Source organism: Odontomachus brunneus, unplaced genomic scaffold, assembly GCF_010583005.1.
Source record: "Odontomachus brunneus isolate Ranch 3 - 2012 unplaced genomic scaffold, Obru_v1 Obru_scaffold_049, whole genome shotgun sequence".
NCBI lineage: Eukaryota > Metazoa > Arthropoda > Insecta > Hymenoptera > Formicidae > Odontomachus > Odontomachus brunneus.
This window is the reverse complement of record NW_022639499.1, coordinates 1,813,113-1,836,038: the sequence shown is the minus strand read 5'-3', so window position 1 is coordinate 1,836,038 and position 22,926 is coordinate 1,813,113. Positions and strand designations below refer to the sequence as shown.

The window sequence follows — 22,926 nt, the reverse complement described above, 5'->3', positions numbered from 1 at the left end:
TAGCGGCCGTTTTTCCTTCAATGCTCGGCTCAAACGCATAAATTGTAGTCGATAACGATCGCTCGTGATGGTTTCGTTCGGTTTGAGCAGCTCATAATAAACTACACCCAGCTGATCCCACCAAATGCAGAGCAGAAGCTTCGAAAATGGATATTCCGACGATGTTGATGCATGGCCGGGCTTACCCCACGATCTTCTACGCTTAGGATTATCGTAGTGTATCCACTTTTCATCGCCAGTCACGATACAATGCAAAAAACCTTTCCTTTTCTGCCGTTGAAGCAACTGTTCACACGTGAAAAGACGCCGTTCGACGTCTCTCGGCTTCAACTCGTACGGCACCCAATGTTCTTGTTTTGAATCATTCCTAATACTTTCAAACGTTTCGAAACTGTTGTGTGATCAACTCCTAATGATTTTGCAAGTTCAGCTAGCGTCTGACATGAGTCTTCACGAAGTAATGCCTCCAATTCTTCGCCTTCAAACTTTTTCGATGCGCCAGAGCGTTCTTTATCTTCAACATCAAAATCATTATTTTTGAAGCATCTAAACCAATCTCTGCATGTTGTTTCCTACAGAGCATTGTCGCCGTAAGTCTCAACAAGAATTCTGTATGCTCCAGCTACAGATTTTTTTTTAATAAAGTAGTGCAGTAAAATTCCCCGCAAATACTCTTTTTTTGGCACGAAACTCGACATGTTTAACACTATGAAAGAAAAAGTTGTTTACACTTCGGCGAAATGACATACACTGAATTTCAAGCTTGCTTATAGTACTTCCATATAGATGCGTTACCATCTTAAACTACACGCACGCAGTTCTGGTAACGCCATATGTTGGAAAATAGCGAGAACTTATTCAAGGTCCTGATATATTCTGAAATAAAGTTAATTCCAAGTTTTCTAAAAAATTTATTCTTAAAGTTTAAGATAATCTCTACATATATACCATTTACTTATTTCAATATATAACAAATTTCTATATCTAACAGTTGTCGATTTAACAATTACACATCCGTACACGTATATATAAAATTATAATTTTAAAATCGCATACATACATACACACATGTATATGTATGTATGCGATTTTAATATTAAGTTTTTATACACACATGTATGGATGTGTAATTGTTAAATCGACAATTGTTAGATTTTAACTACGTATTTGCATTCGCTTCTATTATTCATAGAATCCATTCTTGCTTCAAACGTCTTCTATTGGGACAAATCTTACACGCAGCGGATGGTTAGGCCGAAGTATTATATCAGCAATTATCTTCATATCTTTTAGATAATCAATAGGTTCCAAATAGAAGTTGCGTACGAGAGTAGCTATCATGATCTTCATTTCCAACATAGCGAATCGCTGGCCTGTCATGCATAATTTGTGTATTAAAAATTGCTCACATATAGAGGTATGAGGATTACGCTAACTTACCAATACAATTCCGTGGTCCCGCGCTGAACGGCAGGTACGAATAAGGATGACGCTTTTGTATTTTTTCAGGCAAAAATCTGTCTGGATCAAATACATTGGGACTTGACCAGAAATTGGGATCTCTATGAACATCGTAGATATTGAGTTGTACAACTGTTCCACCGGGTATTACATTTGAATCTGTAAAGTATATTACATAATTAAATGTAATTTATACATAATAATGGAAAATGTTACGATAATGCCTATATATAAAAAATATATATTATTTATGGATATAACTCCGATTTATTTGCATTGATTTCAAAACATTAAATCTGAAATACGGTTATACATTTACAAAAATTTATTGCTGTTACCACATAATTTTACATCCTCGTCAGCACGTCGCAATATAAAATGTACGCTGGGATACAGCCGCAACGATTCCTTCAAACATCTTTCTAAGTACGATAGATTCTGCATGACTGTCATAGTCAACTTTTTTTCAAACTGTTCCATCACTGTATTGATCTCCTCCCTAACGCGGTCCTGTATCACCAATTCCAATTAAAATTATATATCTCACTGCTTCGTGATATTTTATATATATGCAAAAAATAATTTCAGCAAATATCTATATGTATATTTATATTTACTTCATTATTTTATTATAAGATTGCTTTCCTTTAATTTCATTCGACTGATTAATTACTATTGATAAACGAAAATACACTGGGACGAGTAGAAAATATTTTTCCCGTTTTAATAGGAACTAATTAATTATTTAATGATTAAACAGGATTAAATAAATTGCTTCTTTATATATTGCATGTCCTCATCGAGAAGTACCTGAATATCCTTGTGCTCAGCTAACAGTAACAAAGTAAAGCATATAGCCATTGCTGTTGTGTCATGACCCTACAATCAATTTGTACGTTAGCTACATGTAAAAAAACTATCACGGTTTGATTAACGTTTAGTTAAATAGAATTTGAATAAATTAAACAGAATTTCTGATTATTATAATGAAATATTCTTCTGGTCAAGTAGAACATTTAGGTCTAATGGTACGAATATAATAATTATAATGTAATTCTTTTCTTAAGTTGCTCGAAAAACGAAAAATGCTTTTGTCTATTTCACGACTCTCAGAATCTCCACTATGACTTCCATAGAAATTTGAAATAACCAAACAAGTTTAGTCAGTACAAGTTTCGTGGCTTTGGCCAAACTCATGTAAATAAATTTGTCTGATTGCTTTAAATAAAAATATAATTCGTTTATATCTCAGTAAACAGTCTAGTTAGTGTATTTTAAATTCTAATTCATATATAACTAACGTTTATATATATATATATATATATATATATATATATATATATATATATATATTTTTTTTTTTTTTTTTATATTTTATATTTTACATATATATAAAATTATATATATTTATACATTATATATATATATATATATATATATATATATATATATATATATATAATGTCTCTTTTTGGAAAATTAAATTCATTAAGAATCGTGCGTTATCTTTTCACAGCGCTCTCTAAAGTGCAATCAGTATATTCTTCATGCTATACTTGATGCAGCATTGAGATGCTATACTTACAACGGTGGTTCAATTGTAAATATAGCACTTTATAGCGATTATAAGTATAGTACTGCAATTAGTAAAATGCCGCTGAAATGATCAGTGAACATTAATGACTGTTCTCATTATTGACGCATTTTACAAGCAGTACAGACAGTGTTACACGCAAAGGGTGCACGGAAACTGTTAACCGTGTACAATCATATTTTTTGCAACATACAGTGTACCATCTTATATTTAATCAAAATTCTTTTTATTTAAACCGAGTTTTGTTTACTCGATTTAAGTAAACAATACTCGGTTTAAATGAAAAGAATTTTGATTTAAAATAACATGTTAATATGGCATCCACCTAAGAAACCTTTGTTAGTTTTTAAATATTTTTTTCTCAGTGTACAGATCAAAATCAGTGAGATGTAAGACGGAATATTAAAGTAGCAATATTCTCACTGAAAGTCAATGAATACTCACTCATTATAATATGAAAATCTCGATATGTGAATCTAATATGTGAATACTCGATAATATTTATTTCAGTCGGATTCAATCAGAAACATATTTCTACCGACTCAAAGATTCCCACCGACTGAGGAAGCCTATTCCGAAAGTGCTCGGGATCGACTTAAAGATTAACAGATGAATTAGTGCGCGTCGCTTGCGAATGAAAATATCATTTATCGCGAGATCGTTATTGCAGCTCGCTTCGCCCCTCGTTTTTATTCCGAATTTTCGTTTTATCTTCCGTCGAGCGTGGCCCCGGCTAATCTCTATCGAGCCGTCATCCCGCTTTACCCACCCGCTTAATCATCCGATATCTATTTTTTACGTTTTGCGGTACATCGAAGCGCGTCGGGCCCGTGGCGGAAGACACCGCAAATAACGCGTACGTACCATATCGATGCCTTCCAGGGCCGCGAGATTTCGAGGTGCGTTTCCAGCTTTATTACGGGACGTATTGAGAATCGTATCAGGATATCCCGTGGCGGTTTTCTCGTAAGATGAATAGATTCACAACTAATAATTTCCCGTGGGCATCCCCCTCCCTTCTCTCCTCCATCTCTCCTTTCTCCCCTCCTCCGGCAGGCCTCGGACTTGCGATGGACAATAGCTCAGAAAGTGGAGTTACGGAATGTAAAAGCGATGCGGCGAGGAGGAGGGAGAATGCTAGTGGCGTAGAGAAGAGAATGGGAGAAAGTGAGGAGGCGAGGGATGAACGAGGGAGAGGAGGAGAGGAGAGAGAGAGAGAGAGAAAGAGAAAGAGAGAGAGGTGCTGAAGAAGACGGCAGGGGGAATTGTGCGAGTAAATGCCCTATCCCGTTGTTGGAGCTGTTTAATTACTAGTTATCAGTTGAAAGGCAAACGGAGAGACACGGGCGCGCGAGAGCGGGTCGAGGAAAGAAGAGAGAGGCGAAATCGGATTATGGCGAGCTGCGAAGCATTCGACTGTGGTGACTCTGAATTTCTAGTGGAATTGCGCCGTCTCTCCCTCTCCTCTCCTTCCTATCTACCTATATCTTTCTCTCTCTCTCCCTCTCTGTCTCTCTCTTTTCTCTGTCCACCTTTCTCCTTTACTCCCGTGCGATTCGCCTAATGAAGGCCGATAAGGCTACGATAGATTCAGCAATATCGGCGGCTTAGACAGCGCCGGTTCTCGAACGTCTCCGAAGAGCGAAGTGAGAGAACGAGAAGGCTTGTATATTAAGTCGTGAAATCGGGAGATCTGCATTCATTAAACGTGTTTCCCCTCGTGTTTTATCGCGCGAAGATTCCTCGCGAGTCAAATCCATCGGATTGCGCGGCGCGTTTTATCGCAGACGGGGCTCGCGATCATCGGAGGGGGGCAGCCGCGCGAGTTCGTTGTGTTTGTCATGTGATGCAACATTAAAGTAGCGCAATGTGCACGGAGAAAACGATACAAAGGCGGATATTAAAATATCCGCTCGCTCGGGAAAGTAACGGTATCTCGGCGAATTCCCGCGGCGATACGATAGAAAGTTTCCGCAACTTTGGAGTTCGCGTCGCGCGAAGACGGGATAAAGGGGAGGGGAAGGTAAAGGAGCAGGAGGGGGGGAAGGGCGACCGAACGGTAAGAGATGCCGTCGGGGTGAAAGTGCGCGGAACACAATGATCGGAACAATTGCGCGGGAGGAAGACAGAGACGTGGCGTTTGTGTGTTCTCGGCCGCGAGCCGTTGAACGTTGCTTAATGTTAATCTCGGTATTATACGCCGGGCAGGACTTCGCACAGTTCGCCCGGCTGTGAGCAGAAATTATTTCGGAAAATCCTCCTGTTTTATTCATCCCCCGTGAACTTTTCGATACGCGCGACGTGCAAGAAGCTGAATGCGAAGTGAGCGGCAAGTTGGATTCTAAGAGGGCGAGCCGCGGCTCGCCGAATATCTAATTAATCTTCTCGATACCGCCACTTCTCTCCGCTCTCGGACTTGAAAAGAATACGAGATATTTTCCTCGAGGCGACATTCCGTCGGATAAAGAGGCGGTTAATGCGCAGCCCTCTAATTAATTCGAGGACTTGCGTTAAAGAGGCAATTAATTAATTAATTAGCGCTTTAACGTTTTCACGTCGCGTTGAATTTCGGGGGAGCCGCGCTTGATACACGCGCATCGCGCGCATCGATCGCTAAGAAAAATTACACGGGAGACCTGGCCTTTTTCCGGTCCGACCGCAAATAATCGCATTTGGACGCGGCGCTTCTGTAAATACGACATTTTACAACGGGAGAGCGCGCGCGCTGAGAGAAAAAGTTTTGTCTAACAAAATAGAGAAAAAGCTAGTCTAACAAAATACCAGTACCCGCAACAAATGGTTTGCTGATATGGAACAGGAAACCACTCTGCAGCAAGGGACCAAATGATTTGTTACTTTCAATTTGCTGCTCTAAGCAACATTTCTGTAGTAGAGACATAACCCTAACCTAACTAATCTAAACGGACGAAAAAAATGTGATTTGTACCTCAGGCAACAGTATTTGTTATAATGACCCATGATTGGCAACAGTAACTGTCCGATCTGTTTCTCTAAAGCCTAATTTACAACGTGCTTTTGGCTTCCTGTTTCTTGTTTTCTATTGTTTTTTCCGATTAAAGCTTGATCTATAATGTGTTATTTGCTTCCTGTTACTTTTTCCTTATCTCTTTCTACCTTAAACCTTAAACTAAAAAAAGACAGAAAACAAGAAATAGGAAGTAAAGAACACATTGTAGATTAGGCTTTAAGGTTTAAAGTTTGAGTCAGAAAGAGATAAAGAGAAATCATCGTGTCGTTCCTCCCTGATGAAGCGGACTGAAGTGTTCGTCGGAATCAAACAAAGATGAATCCACGCGGCTCAAATCCGGAAACCAAATCTAAGTGTGCATTGACACCGCGAAAGCCTAAAAAATCAGATAAAGAGAAAGAAACAACAAGCAAAGAACACATTGTAAATTAAGCTTAACAGTCGTCGAACAGCAAATGTGCTTTTGTTCTGACAACCGAGGGATTTCTTCAGTACGTGCATTGAGAGAAAAAAAGTTTTGCTAATCTAAACAAATACTAGTATCCTCAACGGTTGGGTTGATACGGGAGGACAAATGATCTCGCAATGGGAACAAATGATTTGTTACTTTCAATTTGCCGCTCTAAGTAAAATGTTTTTTTAAAGACATAAATAATCTAACTTAATCTAACCTAAACAGACGAGAACAAATGTGATCTGTATTTCAGGCAACGTTTACTTGTTAAAATGGCAAATATGAGAAACAATTTGCAGCGGTAACTGTCCGATCTGTTTCCCTAACGATCATCAAACGGCAAACGTGCTTTTGTTCCGACAACCGAGGGATTTTTCTCAGTGTGCGCGCGCGTGATTTTCAATCGCGCCGTGTTCACTTAACTCGTCGCCGGCATTACAGAAAAATTCCAACGGCAAATAAAGCGAGAGCGAGTAAAAAATCTAATATAAATATGTCTTGCATCGTTCCGGCGTGTAACCTGATCATTCGTCGTCGCGAATCGATTGCGGGCCAGCCAGGAAATTTCCATCTCGCTCGAAACTCTCCACCTCGTCGCCGAAAGATTTTGTATTTTTGCGGTAGGCATTTAGCGTGGAAATTTTTTATTTCTATAGGGCATACACACACGGACGCGTACACATGCGCGCGCGCACGGTTTTCACTGGAATTTCCATTAAGAAAAACCCGACTGGAAATGTATCGGAAATCGAAGTGTATCGCGCGCGGCCGTATTACCGATTTCCACGTATTATGTTGCGACACACCCTGTACATTTTACTTTTCAGACTGCGCCGGCTAATACCATGTGGTCCGCGGAAATAGAAAAAAACGCGGTTTAACGATGAAACCGCACGAACTTCACGCACGGTATCGCGTGATTAGCGCTTCACATTTCTCTTTCTCTTTTCTCTCTCTCTCTCTCTTTGTTTGTCTCGCTTGCGCGGCAACGCTTTCACTGATCCAACAATGCTCCGGAATTTTGCGAGTAGCTTTCGTTCCATTTTTCCGCTCCACGAGCGGATAACGTTGAGTCACGTCATTGATCGATTACGAAGGCATAGCCTGTTATTTAATTGAAGAATTGGACACAATGCTAGCGCGATTCGGCAATACCTGAAATATGCTATTATCGAAGAAAAAAAGGGGAAAAAAAAAGACGCGTTTCGAAAACTTTATAAGCAGAGGAACTTCAGCGAAGCCATGTCAATGGCGGATAATAGAATTACGCAAATATAACTGAACCTTTGAACATTTACAATTTATTCCACTAAAGAGCGTGATAAATGACATTATATTAATTATTACTGAGCTGCAATTATAATTTAATGAAGCGTCATTGTGTACTTAGGAAAATAATTAAATTTCCATAATTATCGCGATTCCCTCGGCGAAAGGGAGTTTTTTTTATTTTTGACTACAGTGCGACCTATTTTTGTCAGTAAATTTAGATGTACGCGCGGAAGCGTACATTTAAATACATGCCCTCACACCGGGAGAATGTTTGTTGTTCGTCTTATAAAGACTAAAAATGGGGCTTTTCATAGAATAAACGGAGTAACGATACAATGGGAATTCCGTATGTAACGAGACTTTCAAACCGGTTGAAATTATTTGGATGCTGCATGCGCTCTATTTTCGTGATAATAATATTTATAATGCTGGAGAATATCGATTTAATTAATGTATACACAAATGTGATTTCATGATAATGATTAATGCGAAAATTAAGCTCGCTCTCTCTCTCTCTCTCTTTTTCTCTCTCACACACGCTCGCAAAATACGATATTTTCTTTTTGCGGATTTGCGGAGGTGACGTTTAATATCATTTGGCTTGAATTGCCGGCAAAGATATGTGCAATGTAATGAGCCACGTGTATTTTCGGAACAGTCGATGTCATGGAAAACATATTAAATTATTCTTTCAACTATCTCGACGTTATTTCGGCCGTTCGTGTGCGCGAGTATATCTCATTCAAGTTTTACGTAACTTTGTAGGATTTGCGTGGCTCGATATTATATCGAATTTCCAGCCGGACATTTCAGTCACTGTATAATTTAATGTATTCTTTCTGTACGTTGCGAAAACATTCAAAATAGATATTTTTCATATTTAAATATTTCGTGATCATTACACGCGCATCGATTCCCCGGTCGCGCCATTAATCAGGGATTTGCATAATTTTAATTAAAAAGCACGCGTTTTGCGTTCGCAAAACGATCGAGAAACAAATTTCATTAAATCCTTCCCCAGTCGCTGATTAACTAGCTGCTCGCGCTAGGTTGGATTTACGTTGGCGACAGTGACACCGCCGGGATTCATATTTATCTGGAGTAAAAATCACACTGTCGGACAGGCTGTGCTATCCTTGGGATATTTGCATACTTACAGCACGTATTGGGGCTCGGTACGTTTCGTTACTTGTAACGGATAGCTCGATCGTGACAGTAAATTACCACGTGCCCTTATTTACCTCCATGAGATTGCGCAAGGAAATAGATCTTTTCCGGAAATTCCACTGGAAAATATATATATGAACGTTTCCGAATTATATACAGGGTGTCCCAGATTACCTTCACAATCTCTCGTGAGGACGTAGAGCGGATTGAGATGAATACAAAAGTCCTATACCATTTTGCGATATTCGCAATAATAGTCAAGATATTAATTAAAAAAGATTGGTGAATGATTATGTGCGATATGATAGATGAGCTGGAATGGCGCCGACTGCCATTGTATATTTGTACATTAAGTCAAACTGAACAAAAAAGTCCTCTAATACTTTGCAAATAACATAGATTTTAATCAAAGTAAATTGTGTACCACAAGGAAAAAAAAGATTTGGTTGAATTAATCAAATATCTGATCGAATATGAACAATCTAGAAATTCCGATTGAAGTAACCCGAATTCTGTTTTCAAGATTTTTGGTTGACTTAAACCCGAATTTCAAGATTTTTGGTTGACTTAAACAGAATTCGGGTTACTTCAATCGCAATTTCTGGATCGTTCATATTCGACCAGATACTTGGTTAATTCAACCAAACCTTTTTTTTCCGTGCAAAATGCACAAATTTTCTTTAATTAATATCTGAAAATCTATGTGCACTGAGAGAAAAAAATAGTTGGAATAACTATAATCTCACTATATTTTATAGTTCATTTTAGCCTCAAACATATATTTATAGTTCATCTAAACATGAAAATATAGCAGAATGAACAAAGATTTATAGTCACCATTTTATTACTCTATGTGTAAAGTACACTTTGGGAATATAGTTACATGTATCTATATTTTCCAAATATTCCAATTGTATTGACTATATAAAATAGTTAATTTCTCTTACCATTCAATATTTGCTACCTTACTGTATTTTTTATATCAAATAATTATAATTCTTGGTAAAATTTTTACATGGGTCAGTTATACTATGCTTATATTATAAATATTACAAACATTATGGTGACATTTACTATAAAAATGATATTCCTAACTATAATCTTTTTATTGTGCCATTATAGTTCCAAATATCATAAATTTTTTTCTCAGTGTGATCATTTGCAAAATGGTAGAGGACTTTTTTATTCAGTTTGACCTAATGTGTAAGCATACAACGGCAGACGACGCCACTGCAGCTCATCTACCATATCGCGCGTGATCATTCACCAATCTTTTTTAATTAATATCTTGAGATTTATTGCGAATATCGCAAAATAGTGTTGGACTTTTGTGTTCATCTCAACTCCGCTCTACGTCCTTACGAGAGATTGTGAAAGTGATCTGGAACACCCTGTATATGGACATTTCCGATGGAATACGCGCCGTTTCTATAGGATCTCCTTCCCCTTGTTGCGGGAAGCACAGTAATATATGCGTTGATTCATAAGTTCGTGCTGATGTTTGCCTAATTGGTATTCACGTGTTAGTATCAGGAGGACAGTTCCATACGCAATTGACCATCTATACGTAAATGCTTTGATAGTCAACATCTCAGAACATATTTCGTAGTATAAGTGATAGTACTTGAAAAAGTACAGTTTTCTTTACTGCAGTTTGAAAATGGAAGGCGTTAGTGAGTTTTTCCGGTGCATTATGCTTCTTTACTTCTCTGTAAAAATTGTTAGAGTTTGGCTGGGATATTTTGCCTCACCCATCATATTCACCCGACATTGTCCCCTCCGATTATCATCTGTTTCGCTCATTGCGGAACTCCCTTGACGGCATAAACTTCGCTTCTTTAGAAGATGTGACAAATCACTTGGAACGTTTCTTCGCTGGAAAAGCACGAGAGTTTTACGAGAGGGGAATTATGAAATTACGTGATAGATGGCAAAAGATTGTCGACCAGAGTAGCGCATATATTACTGATTAAAATTGTTTTTAACAAGAATAAAATGCGTTTCAATCTTGATGAAAAATTCGCACGAACTTATGGATCAACGTGATACTTTGCAAAAGTGTCGGACATCTTCGCGCACATTTCTGCAGCCTGAGCAGAAAAATTTCCGAGAGAAAACTAGTCATATGTTAAAAACTAGTCAGTTTTAAACTTTATTGCACAGTAATCGTTAAACGACTGAGTGAGAAAATCATGTTGAGATAAAATTGGTTCGTTTATTTTATTAGCTAATATGTAAGTAATTCAAAGTTAGTAGCTGGCCTTGTTAAAAAAATATTTTCAAAACTACTGTATTAGGTACTACTGTATAGGTAACTATATTAGGTCAAAACTACTGTCAGAAACTATACGGAGAGAATACTATAGTTTCCTTTTCACGTGAATTCTTTTCAATTTTGCTATGTTTTTAGTAATTCAAAAATAGTGTCATGATTGTGTCAGTAAAGTTTATCTCGTTAAAGAACACAATAAATTTGGATAAATATAGCAAGTGTTTCAATAGCACACTTCAGTTCCTAAAATATAAGTAGCACATATGTGCTACTTATACACTGAGAGAAAAAAATAGTTGGAATAACTATAATCTCACTATATTTTATAGTTCGTTTTGGCCTCAAACATATATTTATAGTTCATCTAAACATGAAGATATAGTAAAATGAACACAGATTTATAGTCACCATCTTATTACTCTATATGTATGGTAAAGCACCTTTTGGGAATATAGTTACATGTACCTATATTTGCCAAATATTCCAATTCTATTGACTATATAAAATAGTTAATTTCTCTTACCATTCAATATTTGCTACCTTACTATATTTTTTTATTTCAAATAATTATAGTTTTTGGTAAAAATTTTACACAGGTCAATTATACTATGCTTATATTGTAAATATTACAAATATTATGGTAATATTTACTATAAAAATTATATTCCTAACTATAATCTTTTTACTATGCCATTATAGTTCCAAATATCATACTCTCTACTATCATACATTTTCTCTCAGTGCAATGACAGTAAATTCTGCTACAAAACGTCGATCGTTACAAAATTCTATTATATTTTTACTCAAAATTCTCTTTATATAGCCACATAGACTGGTAATTAATGATTAGATTATGCTCAGTTAAAACTCACAACACTCTAGTCTTCTCTTCCTGGCCAAAATTAGCTAGATATTAATGAGAACAAACTAATTAGGAAATAATAACTAGTTTATGTATATTTATATAAAACTAACAATATTTTGGCTAATATCTTTGAGATATTCACTGCAATGAAATTGGATAATGCGAAGTTAATGCTAACGTTCTTGACTTTATTAATTTTTTTCATGAACGACTATCATAATAAAAGTCATAAAATACGAAAATGAATAAATACACTGAGAGAAAAATATATGATATTTGGAACTATAATGGCACAATAAAAAGATTATAGTTAGGAATATCATTTTTATAGTAAATGTTACCATAATATTTGTAATATTTACAATATTAGCATAGTATAATTGACCTGTGTAAAATTTTTACCAAGAATTATAATTATTTGAAATAAAAAATATGGTAAGGTGGCAAATATTGAATAGTAAGAGAAATTAACTATTTTATATAGTCAATACAATTGGAATATTTGGCAAATATAGGTACATGTAACTATATTCCCAAAAGGTGCTTTACCATATATATAGAGTAATAAGATGGTGACTATAAATCTGTGTTCATTCTACTATCTTCATGTTTAGATGAACTATAAATATATGTTTGAGGCCAAAACGAACTATAAAATATAGTGAAATTATAGTTATTCCAACTATTTTTTCTCTCAGTGTATATAAAAAAAGTTAAAAAATATAACGTGTATTTTTATGAATCAATAAATGCAAACGTATATAAATATTTAATATTTTCGATGTTGGTTGTGTATAAAATGTATTTTTTAAGGACTAATATGTAACGCAGTTTCAATCGTTTTTCATTTTTCTTCAATAATTATAAATTTCTATAAATAACTGTAAATTTGTCGGATTTCTGTTAGGAATAAATATAATTCTGTTTATATATATATATATATATATATATATATATATATATATATATAATATAAATAAGAGATAATAATTAAAAATTTAAAAAATAAGAATGTAAGAGAACTGACTAGAGACTGATTAGAGATTGATAATAATTAACTAGAAACTGGCTAGTTTTACATGGTCTAGTTATTAGTGTATAATTACAAGTGTCTAGTTTAATCGAAACAAGCGTTGGTAAAACTAAGTAGGATTTAGGCAGCAATGCAGGACAATAACTAAAATTTCTTACGAGTTACTGAGTATTTTCTGGCTTATTTTCTTCTTGGGAACTTATCAACCGTTGTGATCTCTTGGCGCGGTTTTGTTGGAAAGGAAACGACGGAATGAACTATGCGCGAGAGTTGACTCGGTGGAGACTCCTGTACGTATTGTCTTATAAAAAAGGGACGAAAAAAAAAAGGAAAGGAGAGGGTACACCAACATCTCAGTGGGCAATCGTACCGTAAAGTTACGGAGTCGTAATGACTTCCGATGTTGTTAGGATTTGCATCCTCGAACTTGTGCTAAGTAATGAATGAAAATAAAGCGCGCCGTATGAAATTTGTAGGCGGTGCATTAGCGTAATGGGAAACTCTTATCTGCAAGGCAGTCATTAAGTTTAAGCTCTTTCATGTACGGATAAACTTCCTTTTGTCACGAATATTATGGAAACGTGTCTTGCAACTTCATGGAGCTAACGAGAACTTTTTCCTGGCGTAACGTGTAACTCGTAAGTCAGTCACTTTGAACTCGGCGTAATATATCAAAGCATTTATTCGGCGCCCTCTCCTTTCGAGCTAACTGTATCGCGCGCAGTGCGCCATGATGTGACTATGATTATTACGATTAATGCGCGAAACATTTACCTCAGCTGTTATCGCTGTGATTCCGGGCTGATCTGACGTTTCTACGTTTTAAAAATAATGATTTAATCTACGGACGAGAGTTATTCGCGCGCGCGCGAGTTTTGTTCGCGCTATGTTTTTTCAATTAATTTGGAATTTTTGGGAAGAGAGTATCGAGAGAAACATGTAAATGAAAATCCCCCTCAAAACAGAAACATATAAAACAAGTGATTCTTTTTGTCTCAAGAATCTTTTTTTCAAAAAATTTTTAATTAGTCAACTTTCATATATTACCTCCGGGTATGGCGTTGTTGACATCTCTGTATTTTTCTGTATTTTTTATATTCATCCGTATAGAAATATTCGCAGTATACGCGATGACTTATATCCGTATCGTGTCCATTTCACTTAATTAAAAAAAAAGAGAATTACCCGGCTCTCCTTATAAAGTTTTGCAAACTTTGTCCGGTAAATATTTAGTTGCGCGCGCGAATGCATCGTCGCTAACGAATCCAGTGCGCATTACGTAATTATGATTAATGGCGCGAAAACCCGTTGTAATGTCCGTGTTTGTTTCTTTTTTTTTTTATTTTCTGTGACGTGTAACGATTTTAAAAGAATTGCAACCACGAAAATCGGCTTCCAAAATTGGTACGCTACGTTTTATAATCGTGTCCAATTATCAAATAATTATACTCGCAATTACTTTACAACGTAATAATTGTACATTAATTGAGTAATATCGAAATTACCAGCGTTTTTGTCGGCGTCCTCCGAATTTATTGCTCGATTTCTATTGTGACGCTCGTTGTTTTTCCCGTCATTTTACCAACAATTTCACCGAATTTTTTGAGTCAAGGATCTATTGACCGCGTAATCTCTGCAAAACGCACCACCGGGAATTAACGCGTGAATATTTATATTTTCCGTAAAAAAACGTGTGGTATATATGTATGTACGACACAGTCAAATAATAATATATTTTTGCATTAACATAACATTTTTATTATTTATTTACTCCATTTTATATAATTTCTAAACTGATTTTTAAACTCTTCTCCCTGAACCACAATAAAACTCTGCAATGTTCCAACATATGAATATTTTGTATACATGTTGAAATATGTATACAAAAGTTGGGATGTTTGTTATTATTTTTTAATTATCTCTTCACTAAAGTACCATGAAGTACTTCCATAATAGTACGGTTTAAAATACTCCCAAATAGCGGGCTGACGTTTAATGACGTGTTATTGACGTTGGAAGTGTCGTTAATGCGTTGTTAATACTTCATTTGATATTATTATATTTTCTAGGTTTACACTGCAAAGTGGACGCAGAAACTTTTGATCCAGACACTGAATCAGTATCAAATAATTTATGATTACTTTCAGATGTAATGTAGATTTATTTTTAATTTTTTTTCAAAATTTTTCATTATTTTTTAAATGGCCAATGCATCCTTAAGTGTTGCGTCGTACGTCTCCTAATTCACGTACATACAGGTTGTCCCATGACGAACTGTAAATACTAAAAGAACCGTGTTCTTGGGACCAATTTAAGCAGAAAATTCCTTATAAACACACACCGATGAAATTCACAGTAGTTACCTAGGTACAGGTGTTCAAAGCTAAGATCTGGTTTGCCTTTATTAATCTTCTTCTTCTGAAGAAGACTGCTTCTTCATCATTAATACAGCGTATTAATGATACATGGTGGCAGATAAGAAACAATCACGAGATTCTTCATGCAGCTATTCATTTTGGATCGCAGTGCGCAATGTATCATAGCCGAATGCACTGAGAGAAAAATGTATGATATTTGGAATTATAATGGCATAGTAAAAAGATTATAGTTAGGAATATAATTTTTATAGTAAATGTTACCATAATATTTGTAATATTTACAATATAAGCATAGTATAACTGACCCGTGTAAAATTTTTACCAAGAATTATAATTATTTGAAATAAAAAATATAGTAAGGTAGCAAATATTGAATGGTAAGAGAAATTAACTATTTTATATAGTCAATACAATTGGAATATTTGGCAAATATAGGTACATGTAACTATATTCTCAAAAGATGCTTTACTATATATATAGAGTAATAAGACGGTGACTATAAATCTGTGTTCATTCTACTATAACTTCATGTTTAGATGAACTATAAATATATGTTTGAGGCCAAAACAAACTATAAAATATAGTGAGATTATAGTTATTCCAACTATTTTTTTCTCTCAGTGTGATGTCAACTTGAACAATTTATGTGATTTTTATGTTTATTCAGTAATTTTTATCTTTATATTGTTTGATTATCTTTATATGATTTTCTATCAGATTTTTTCTTCTCAATATAATAAGGTATTTAAAAACTTTTAATTGAATTATTAGCTTTGAATGCCTACACTTAGGTAAGTATTGTCAATTTTGTGCACGTTTATACGAAGCTTTCTGCTTAAATTGATTCCAGGAACACGCTCTCCTACACTGAAAGAAAAATGTTTCGTATTCGTAACTATATAATCATATAGAGAAATAATTACTATAAATTATGATCAAGACAACTATTTTTTAGTCAATTGCACTATAATTTTAGTGATAATAACCTTATATGCATGTTACTACTACTATTTTCGTGTTTAGCACCAAATTGGGCCCAACTCTATTTTTTGATTGTTCCAACATGAAGATAGTAATAGTAACATGCATATAAGATTGTTATCACTAAAATTATAGTGCAATTGACTAGAAAATAGTCGTCTTGACATGCATAAGGTTATTATCACTAAAATTATAGTAATTGACTAAAAAATGGTTGTCTTGACCATAATTTATAGTAATTATTTCTCTACATATGATTATAGTTAGAAATATCAAACATTTTTCTCTCAGTGTGTCTTGTTCTCTAGTATGTACAGTTTGTCGTATGCCACTAATATACACGCACTTCGTAGAAGAAAGTTCTGAAAGTTCTGAAGTAAGTGACCCGAAACACAAAAATCGCGAGGTTCTCCGGTGCGCAGAAATTTTCGCGCTTCATGAGTCCACGGCGGCGAAGGGGCTGGGCGGAAGCAATCAGTACGCGTTACTGACCGACGGACTAGATGTATTAGGTACACGGGTTAACCCACATAAATCTCAAGCTCGGTGGCCGCCAAGGGCGCTTCGAAGTTGTTTTTGTTGCGTGGAGCCGCGCGTTCCGCTGAGTGGACTTTGCAGCAAGAAATGTGACCCGTGCGGCCCCCGGTGGCCTCGCCATCATTGCCGCCGCCGCCGGTAGTGAGATTTCCAGGACAGATTCGGCGGTATTATTTACCGGCGGGGGACGCGCGAGAGAGCGCGGCGTGCCGCGTCGGTTTCTAGCTCAGTTTGGCCAATCAGGAATAATAATGGGATTCGACCGTACACTTCGGCCGCCGGTTACCAATCTCGCGTACGGCAGTTAGCTCCGTGTGACACGAAAGCCCGCAATGGGCCTAGTTCGACACCGCGCGACACATTGTCTACTCAGCAACCTGTTTATCGCCACGCAACAAAAACAGCCTTGAATCACGCGGCCGTCATTGTCCTCGTCGACGGCGACGTTGTCGTTTGCCGGCGGCGGTCGGCGGTGTCGCTGTCGGGATTTTACCCTCCTCGACTTGTGCCCGGGGAAGGTCGCCGTGGGGGACGCACAGTCCATATTTCGCACGGGATCCAGAGAGCCGCGATCTCGCACGGACAAGGGGATCTGTGATACGCTTCGTCTTTTTTTTTTTTTTTTCATGACGGACCCGAGTACGCGACGGGTCACGTATTGCTACGCGCAACGGAACCCTAGTTGTATTAAGTGTAACAGGAAATGTGTACGTAGCATGCGCGTCGCGTTGCGGAGAAATACGTTACGTGTGAGTCCCACGTGTCTTTTGTACTGCTCCGTAACCTCCTGCTCCTCTCCTTTTCTCAGGTACGTGATCGGTGACCTGTCTCTTCGAGATTTTTTTGTCAAATCGCTCGCAATTAAACCATCGTGCCGCTCGATGCGCGCGAATTAACACGCGGAGACGCTTCTCGTACGGAAACTGCTCGGAAACACACACAGACCCAGTATCTCATTATCGACCAGTATCTCATTATTTCAAGGGTTCTGCGACCGGTTCTGCGACGTGTATTTGTTGAGGCTTCTTTTTATGCACTCCTGCTTGTTTGAGCGAATTATATGCACGCCCGTGCGCGCGCGCGCGAGAGAGAGAGAGAGCTCGTATTTCTTTTCTAAAAAGATCCCGTATGCTTGTGCTACATATAAACGTCTTCGGGGATACATAAAACGATAAAGAGAGGCGCGGCTCGACGTAAAATCGATCGGTCGTAATCTCCGAGGCGGTCTACTGGCCATCGCCAAGGGATATCCGCGAAGTTTCCGGACGCAATCGCCGGGGGTTGCTTTCACGGCGGTTAATCCGGTCTAATCTCGGGTAATCCTATCGATATATACGATGACAAAGCGACGGAATATGCGGAAAAGCGGGCTTCTCACCTCCGCGGGCGGTTTTCCGCCGGCACTTATGCACTCGATCACCAGCTCGCGATCCTCGGTGGTGACGAGGAAGTCGCCCTGCACGATCTTCGGCTTCTGCGGCGGCACCAGGACGCTCAGCCGGGCGAATCGCGATCGCAACGCCGGCTGCCCGTCGTTCGTCGGCGAAGCTTGGCATTGATACGTGCCGTCGTCCTCGAGCTCCACCGGGTATATGTGCAGCGAGAAGTCGCCTGAAATCAGAAAAAGATATCGCGAATAAGTATCGAGAGGCGTTCCTGGCGCGTTGGGGAATATTCCTGCATCCAGCGACGCATTCAGGACGCATTGCCCGTGTAATCCTTGCAAAGAGGAAATTAGAAATATGTTAATATTTCTGTTTTCCAATATAAAAACGTGTGGTATGTATGCATACGATACAGTTGAATTAATAACATGTTTTTGCTTTAACATCGCTTTTTCATAGTCTGTTTTACATTGTTCCATATTTTTTAAAACTCTTTTTTTTAAACTGATTTTTATTTCTGAATTGAAGCTTTATCATTTCGAATGAAATACATACATATAAAAATTGAGATTTTTTTCATTGTTTTTTAGTTAACTTTTCCTCTTGAAGATAGTAATATATTTTCATAACAGCACGATTAAAAATACTCAAATGGCGTATTTATATTTAATGACGTATTAATGGTGTCAATAACGTGTCAATGACGTATTAATGGTGTCAATAACGTGTCAATGACGTATTAATGGTGTCTGTAACGTCAATGATATATCATTAAAACGTCATTTGATATTATCATGTTTGTTGGACTTTGAAGTGAAGACTTCAAAGTGGAGCAACTTTTGGTCTAGGCTTTGAATTAATATCAAATTATTTATCACATTTTTAGATGTAATACAGATTAATCTGTAATTTTTTAAAAATTTTTATATTATTCTTGAGATACGAGCAATACGTCCTTGAAGGTAAAGAATTACCCTCGATCAATTTTGAGTGAATTTTCTTCTTTGATGGAATATTAACCCCTCGTTGCTCGCAATTTAGTTTTAATTTTTCTTCCCAACCGATCCGTCTATTTATACGCGACAATATCGCATGGATTGCTTTTACCTCAATACATCGACACATTTATAGCAGAATATTTATATTGCATATTATTTATTACTTTATATATTATTCATATCATTTAATTACAATTTAATATTATTTATATTAAGTATTCTTAATGAATAAAAAATTGATTAATCCGAAGAAAATATTCGGCGTCTCACCAACTTCCGTAAAGATTTCGAGAAAATTTCAAAATGGCGCGAATCTGCTTGCGCGGATTTTGATTTTATTGCGCCGCTATCTTGTAGCTGAGGCTTCTCCGTATCTTGGAAAGAAAATGCGTGCCAAAGTATCGATTTTCAATAAAGTCAACTTCAAACTCGTTCGGGTCTGACAGATCCTAAAAACGCATGATTGCCCCGCGAAAGATTAATATCGATTTCAGTCACACGATACGCGATTTCGTCGGCAAGTAGAAAAATTGCGGCGATGTCCCTCGACGTTCCCGTAGAGGGAAATCGGCTTTGGGCTGTACACGAGATCGGTCCGCGAGATATAACGCAGCGGGCATAAGCGCGATACTTTCATATTACTTTCATGTTTCGAATCAGCGACAGAGCGCGAGGCGAGGCGAGCGAGAAGGACGATTTTAGCGGAATACGTGCGTTTATGTCGTCGCGGCGAAACGTGGATAGGGAATTTTTTATCGCACGGCGCCTTTATTTTAAACGCTTTAGCCCGTCGCGCATTCACGCGAGCTGTCAGGAGCCAGCCAGCCTGATAACTGCTATCGACGAATTAGAGCGAGTTCATTCTACCGTGAGAAAGAGCCGGCTCTCCCTCTCTCAGTCTCCCTCCCTTCCTCTTTCTCCCTATCCCTTCTCCGTGTCTCTCTTTCGTGTCTCTTCCTGGCGGTTTTCAACCGCCGATTCTCTCTCGTCAGATCGCGAGAATTGGCGCATTGTCTGTCGAGCGAAAGTGGCGTCGCTCAAAAGTATCGCGAGCGTCGATTCACGCCGAGTCGCGTCACGAACGGTAACGTATCGCGCTCGAATAAATCCGCGTCGCCGTGCAATTTATCCCTCCCCCCTCCCCCCCTCCGCCTCGCCCTCCGCTTCCTTCTTTCGCGCACGGGCTCTTTTTTTGTTTTCCTGCCGCCGCCGCCGCCGCCGCCGTTCCGCCCGTCCGATCCTTCTCGCGGATCGATGTCACGCATCCCGATGCTACAACACATATCACGCTTCGGATCGTGCGCGAGGCGGACAAAGCGAGCACGACGAAAAATGGGCGCGGTGGCCGGCCGAAGGGACAGCTCATGGTCAGACAGTGGAAAAATGTAATTGTCAGTCACCGTGTGCGTGCGACGGAGGGATAATTCCTACAATAAATTGCACCTTCGCGATAAAGCGGCCGGCTGCCGGCAAATGGCGCCGCCGTCCGGGCGGCGGGGACGCGTTAAGGACGCCCGTCGTCCGAATGTGTCAGCCCTAATTTCACCACGGTTCTCCACGGTACATGCGAAATACCGGATGCCGCGAAATGCCGAAAATAGCGGCGCACATGCGGAGGGAAATAGATGCGGGTGTATATATAGAAAGAGAGAGAAAGGGAGATACAGATGGATGTACGGGAAGATATGAAAAACGAGATGGACGGTCTCTGGTAGAAATGCATGCAGTTTGCGTAGACACTCGTCCAGTTGTTGTCCTGTGTTCAGTCATTCTCATTAATGGTAGAAACACCGAGTATTTGAACCGAGGAATTGAACAAGAACTTAGTAGAGTTTAATTCTGTGGTTGAAGCAGACCGAGTTTTGATCCTACTTCCGGCCACGATATTCCATATAATGCCTGTTTTGATATTCGGAGGTTTACATCAATATCTTGTGTTTCTATTTAACCTACTAACTTCGTCGAGAAGTCCTCTTTAGAACCTACAAGTGGCATTTTGAGTGTTCTCTGCTGTTTCGAGGCGTTAAGTAGGACTTCAGTTTCCATGTGTACCAAACACACACTGATCCTTCAGAATACAGAGGTGTTAGAAAGTTTAGATTTGAAAGTAAGACTAAAATTTCGACTCGGAAGCATACTGCACGATATGTGGGCGGATTCTTTGCAAGATACAGTATCGGTAATATTAATTCAGCTTTACAATGTGCGCACGTGGCATATAATGTCTGTCGTGAATAAATTTGGAGCACATTTATTTACATTGTTAAAGAAGAGCTTGAAATATTGCTTAAATAATGAGTGAACGTATAGAGACACAGAGTAGACACAAAGCAAATTGGAGGAAATAAGACATTTAACAATATTAAGCCCTAGCAGAGACGACAACCAAGATTAGAAATGAAGATGAATAAGAGGCAAATGAGGTATATGTTAATAATGCAGAATTTCATTGGGATCAGAAAACACATCTGACGTCTGATGTAAATGATATAATGTTATAATGATATAATAATAATGATATAAATGAAAACTGTCATATATATATATATATATATATATATATATATATATATATATATATATATAGCTCAGGTTCAGAATTTCTAATTAAGTAGTAACTACAAGAATTAAATAGTAACTACAAGAATTAAATAGTAACTACAAGTAAATAGTAACTATAAGAATGGATAAAAGAAGATATGTCGTTTGATGATTGTCAAAGGTGTCACGTAAAGGACGGATAAAACATGAATATATTATATATCAAAGATTTTCTGCGCGCTGTGACTCTGATTACATTGAGAGAAAAATATTTGAGAAATAAAAAACGTTTATTTGTTATTGGCTATTAATATTTTAAACGTCTTAGCTCGTCGCGTATTCACGCGAAAAAGAAACTGTCAGGAGTCTACTTATTTAGATATAAAATATTTGTCAAATAAGAAAATATATATTTTCTTAAAACTTTAGTTTTTCGTAAAAGCAATTATTTATTCCATTTAAATAAAAAAATTCAAATTTAGATAAATATGTTATTAATAACCACCGAATAAATTTTTTTCAGATTTTTCTTCTCTCCTACACACACATACACACTAAAATAAGCAATAACATTTAAAATAATACTAGGATAAACCTGCACATTTTTTGAGCAGCAAACTTTATTAATCAATTGAATAGTTTCTTGTCCATTTTTCGTTCAGTAACTCGGTTCAAATTTTAGGCATCTTTCATGCGCAGTAAGTGCAGGAAAAGCGTTACGCTTTGATTTTAAGTAGTTTTACTTTTCAGTTACGAGGCAAAAGTTAACATAATTGTTCAGTAACTGCTCGAAAACTGCATTAAATTTCTGCCAGGGACGCTGCGATAAAGAAACTATAATTTCATATCCGTTGAAGTAATCACCGTCGTAAAGCAGAAACCTTCGACGTGGTGACTGAAAGTAAAGATGTGATGCACGAGATGAAAAGAAAAAGAGGGAAAGGGAGGAGAGGAAGAGAAGAGTTTATTAAAATTCTGGAGCTTAATAACCTAGGGTTT

General features: G+C 37.5%; 2 protein-coding genes across 5 annotated transcripts in view; one reads left to right on the top strand and one right to left on the bottom strand.

Annotated features, from left to right (window-relative positions):
• LOC116845164 overlaps positions 1-22,926 on the top strand; it is a 414,324-nt gene that overhangs the window by 24,629 nt on the left and 366,769 nt on the right. The window lies entirely within an intron of this gene.
• Positions 1-22,926, bottom strand: part of LOC116845162 (irregular chiasm C-roughest protein-like) — a 323,432-nt gene that overhangs the window by 43,637 nt on the left and 256,869 nt on the right. For all 4 annotated transcript variants that reach the window (XM_032817543.1, XM_032817540.1, XM_032817542.1 and 1 more), the window contains one exon: positions 18,382-18,614. In XM_032817543.1, the coding sequence (XP_032673434.1) occupies positions 18,382-18,614 (233 nt within the window). The remainder of the gene's footprint in view (positions 1-18,381; positions 18,615-22,926) is intronic.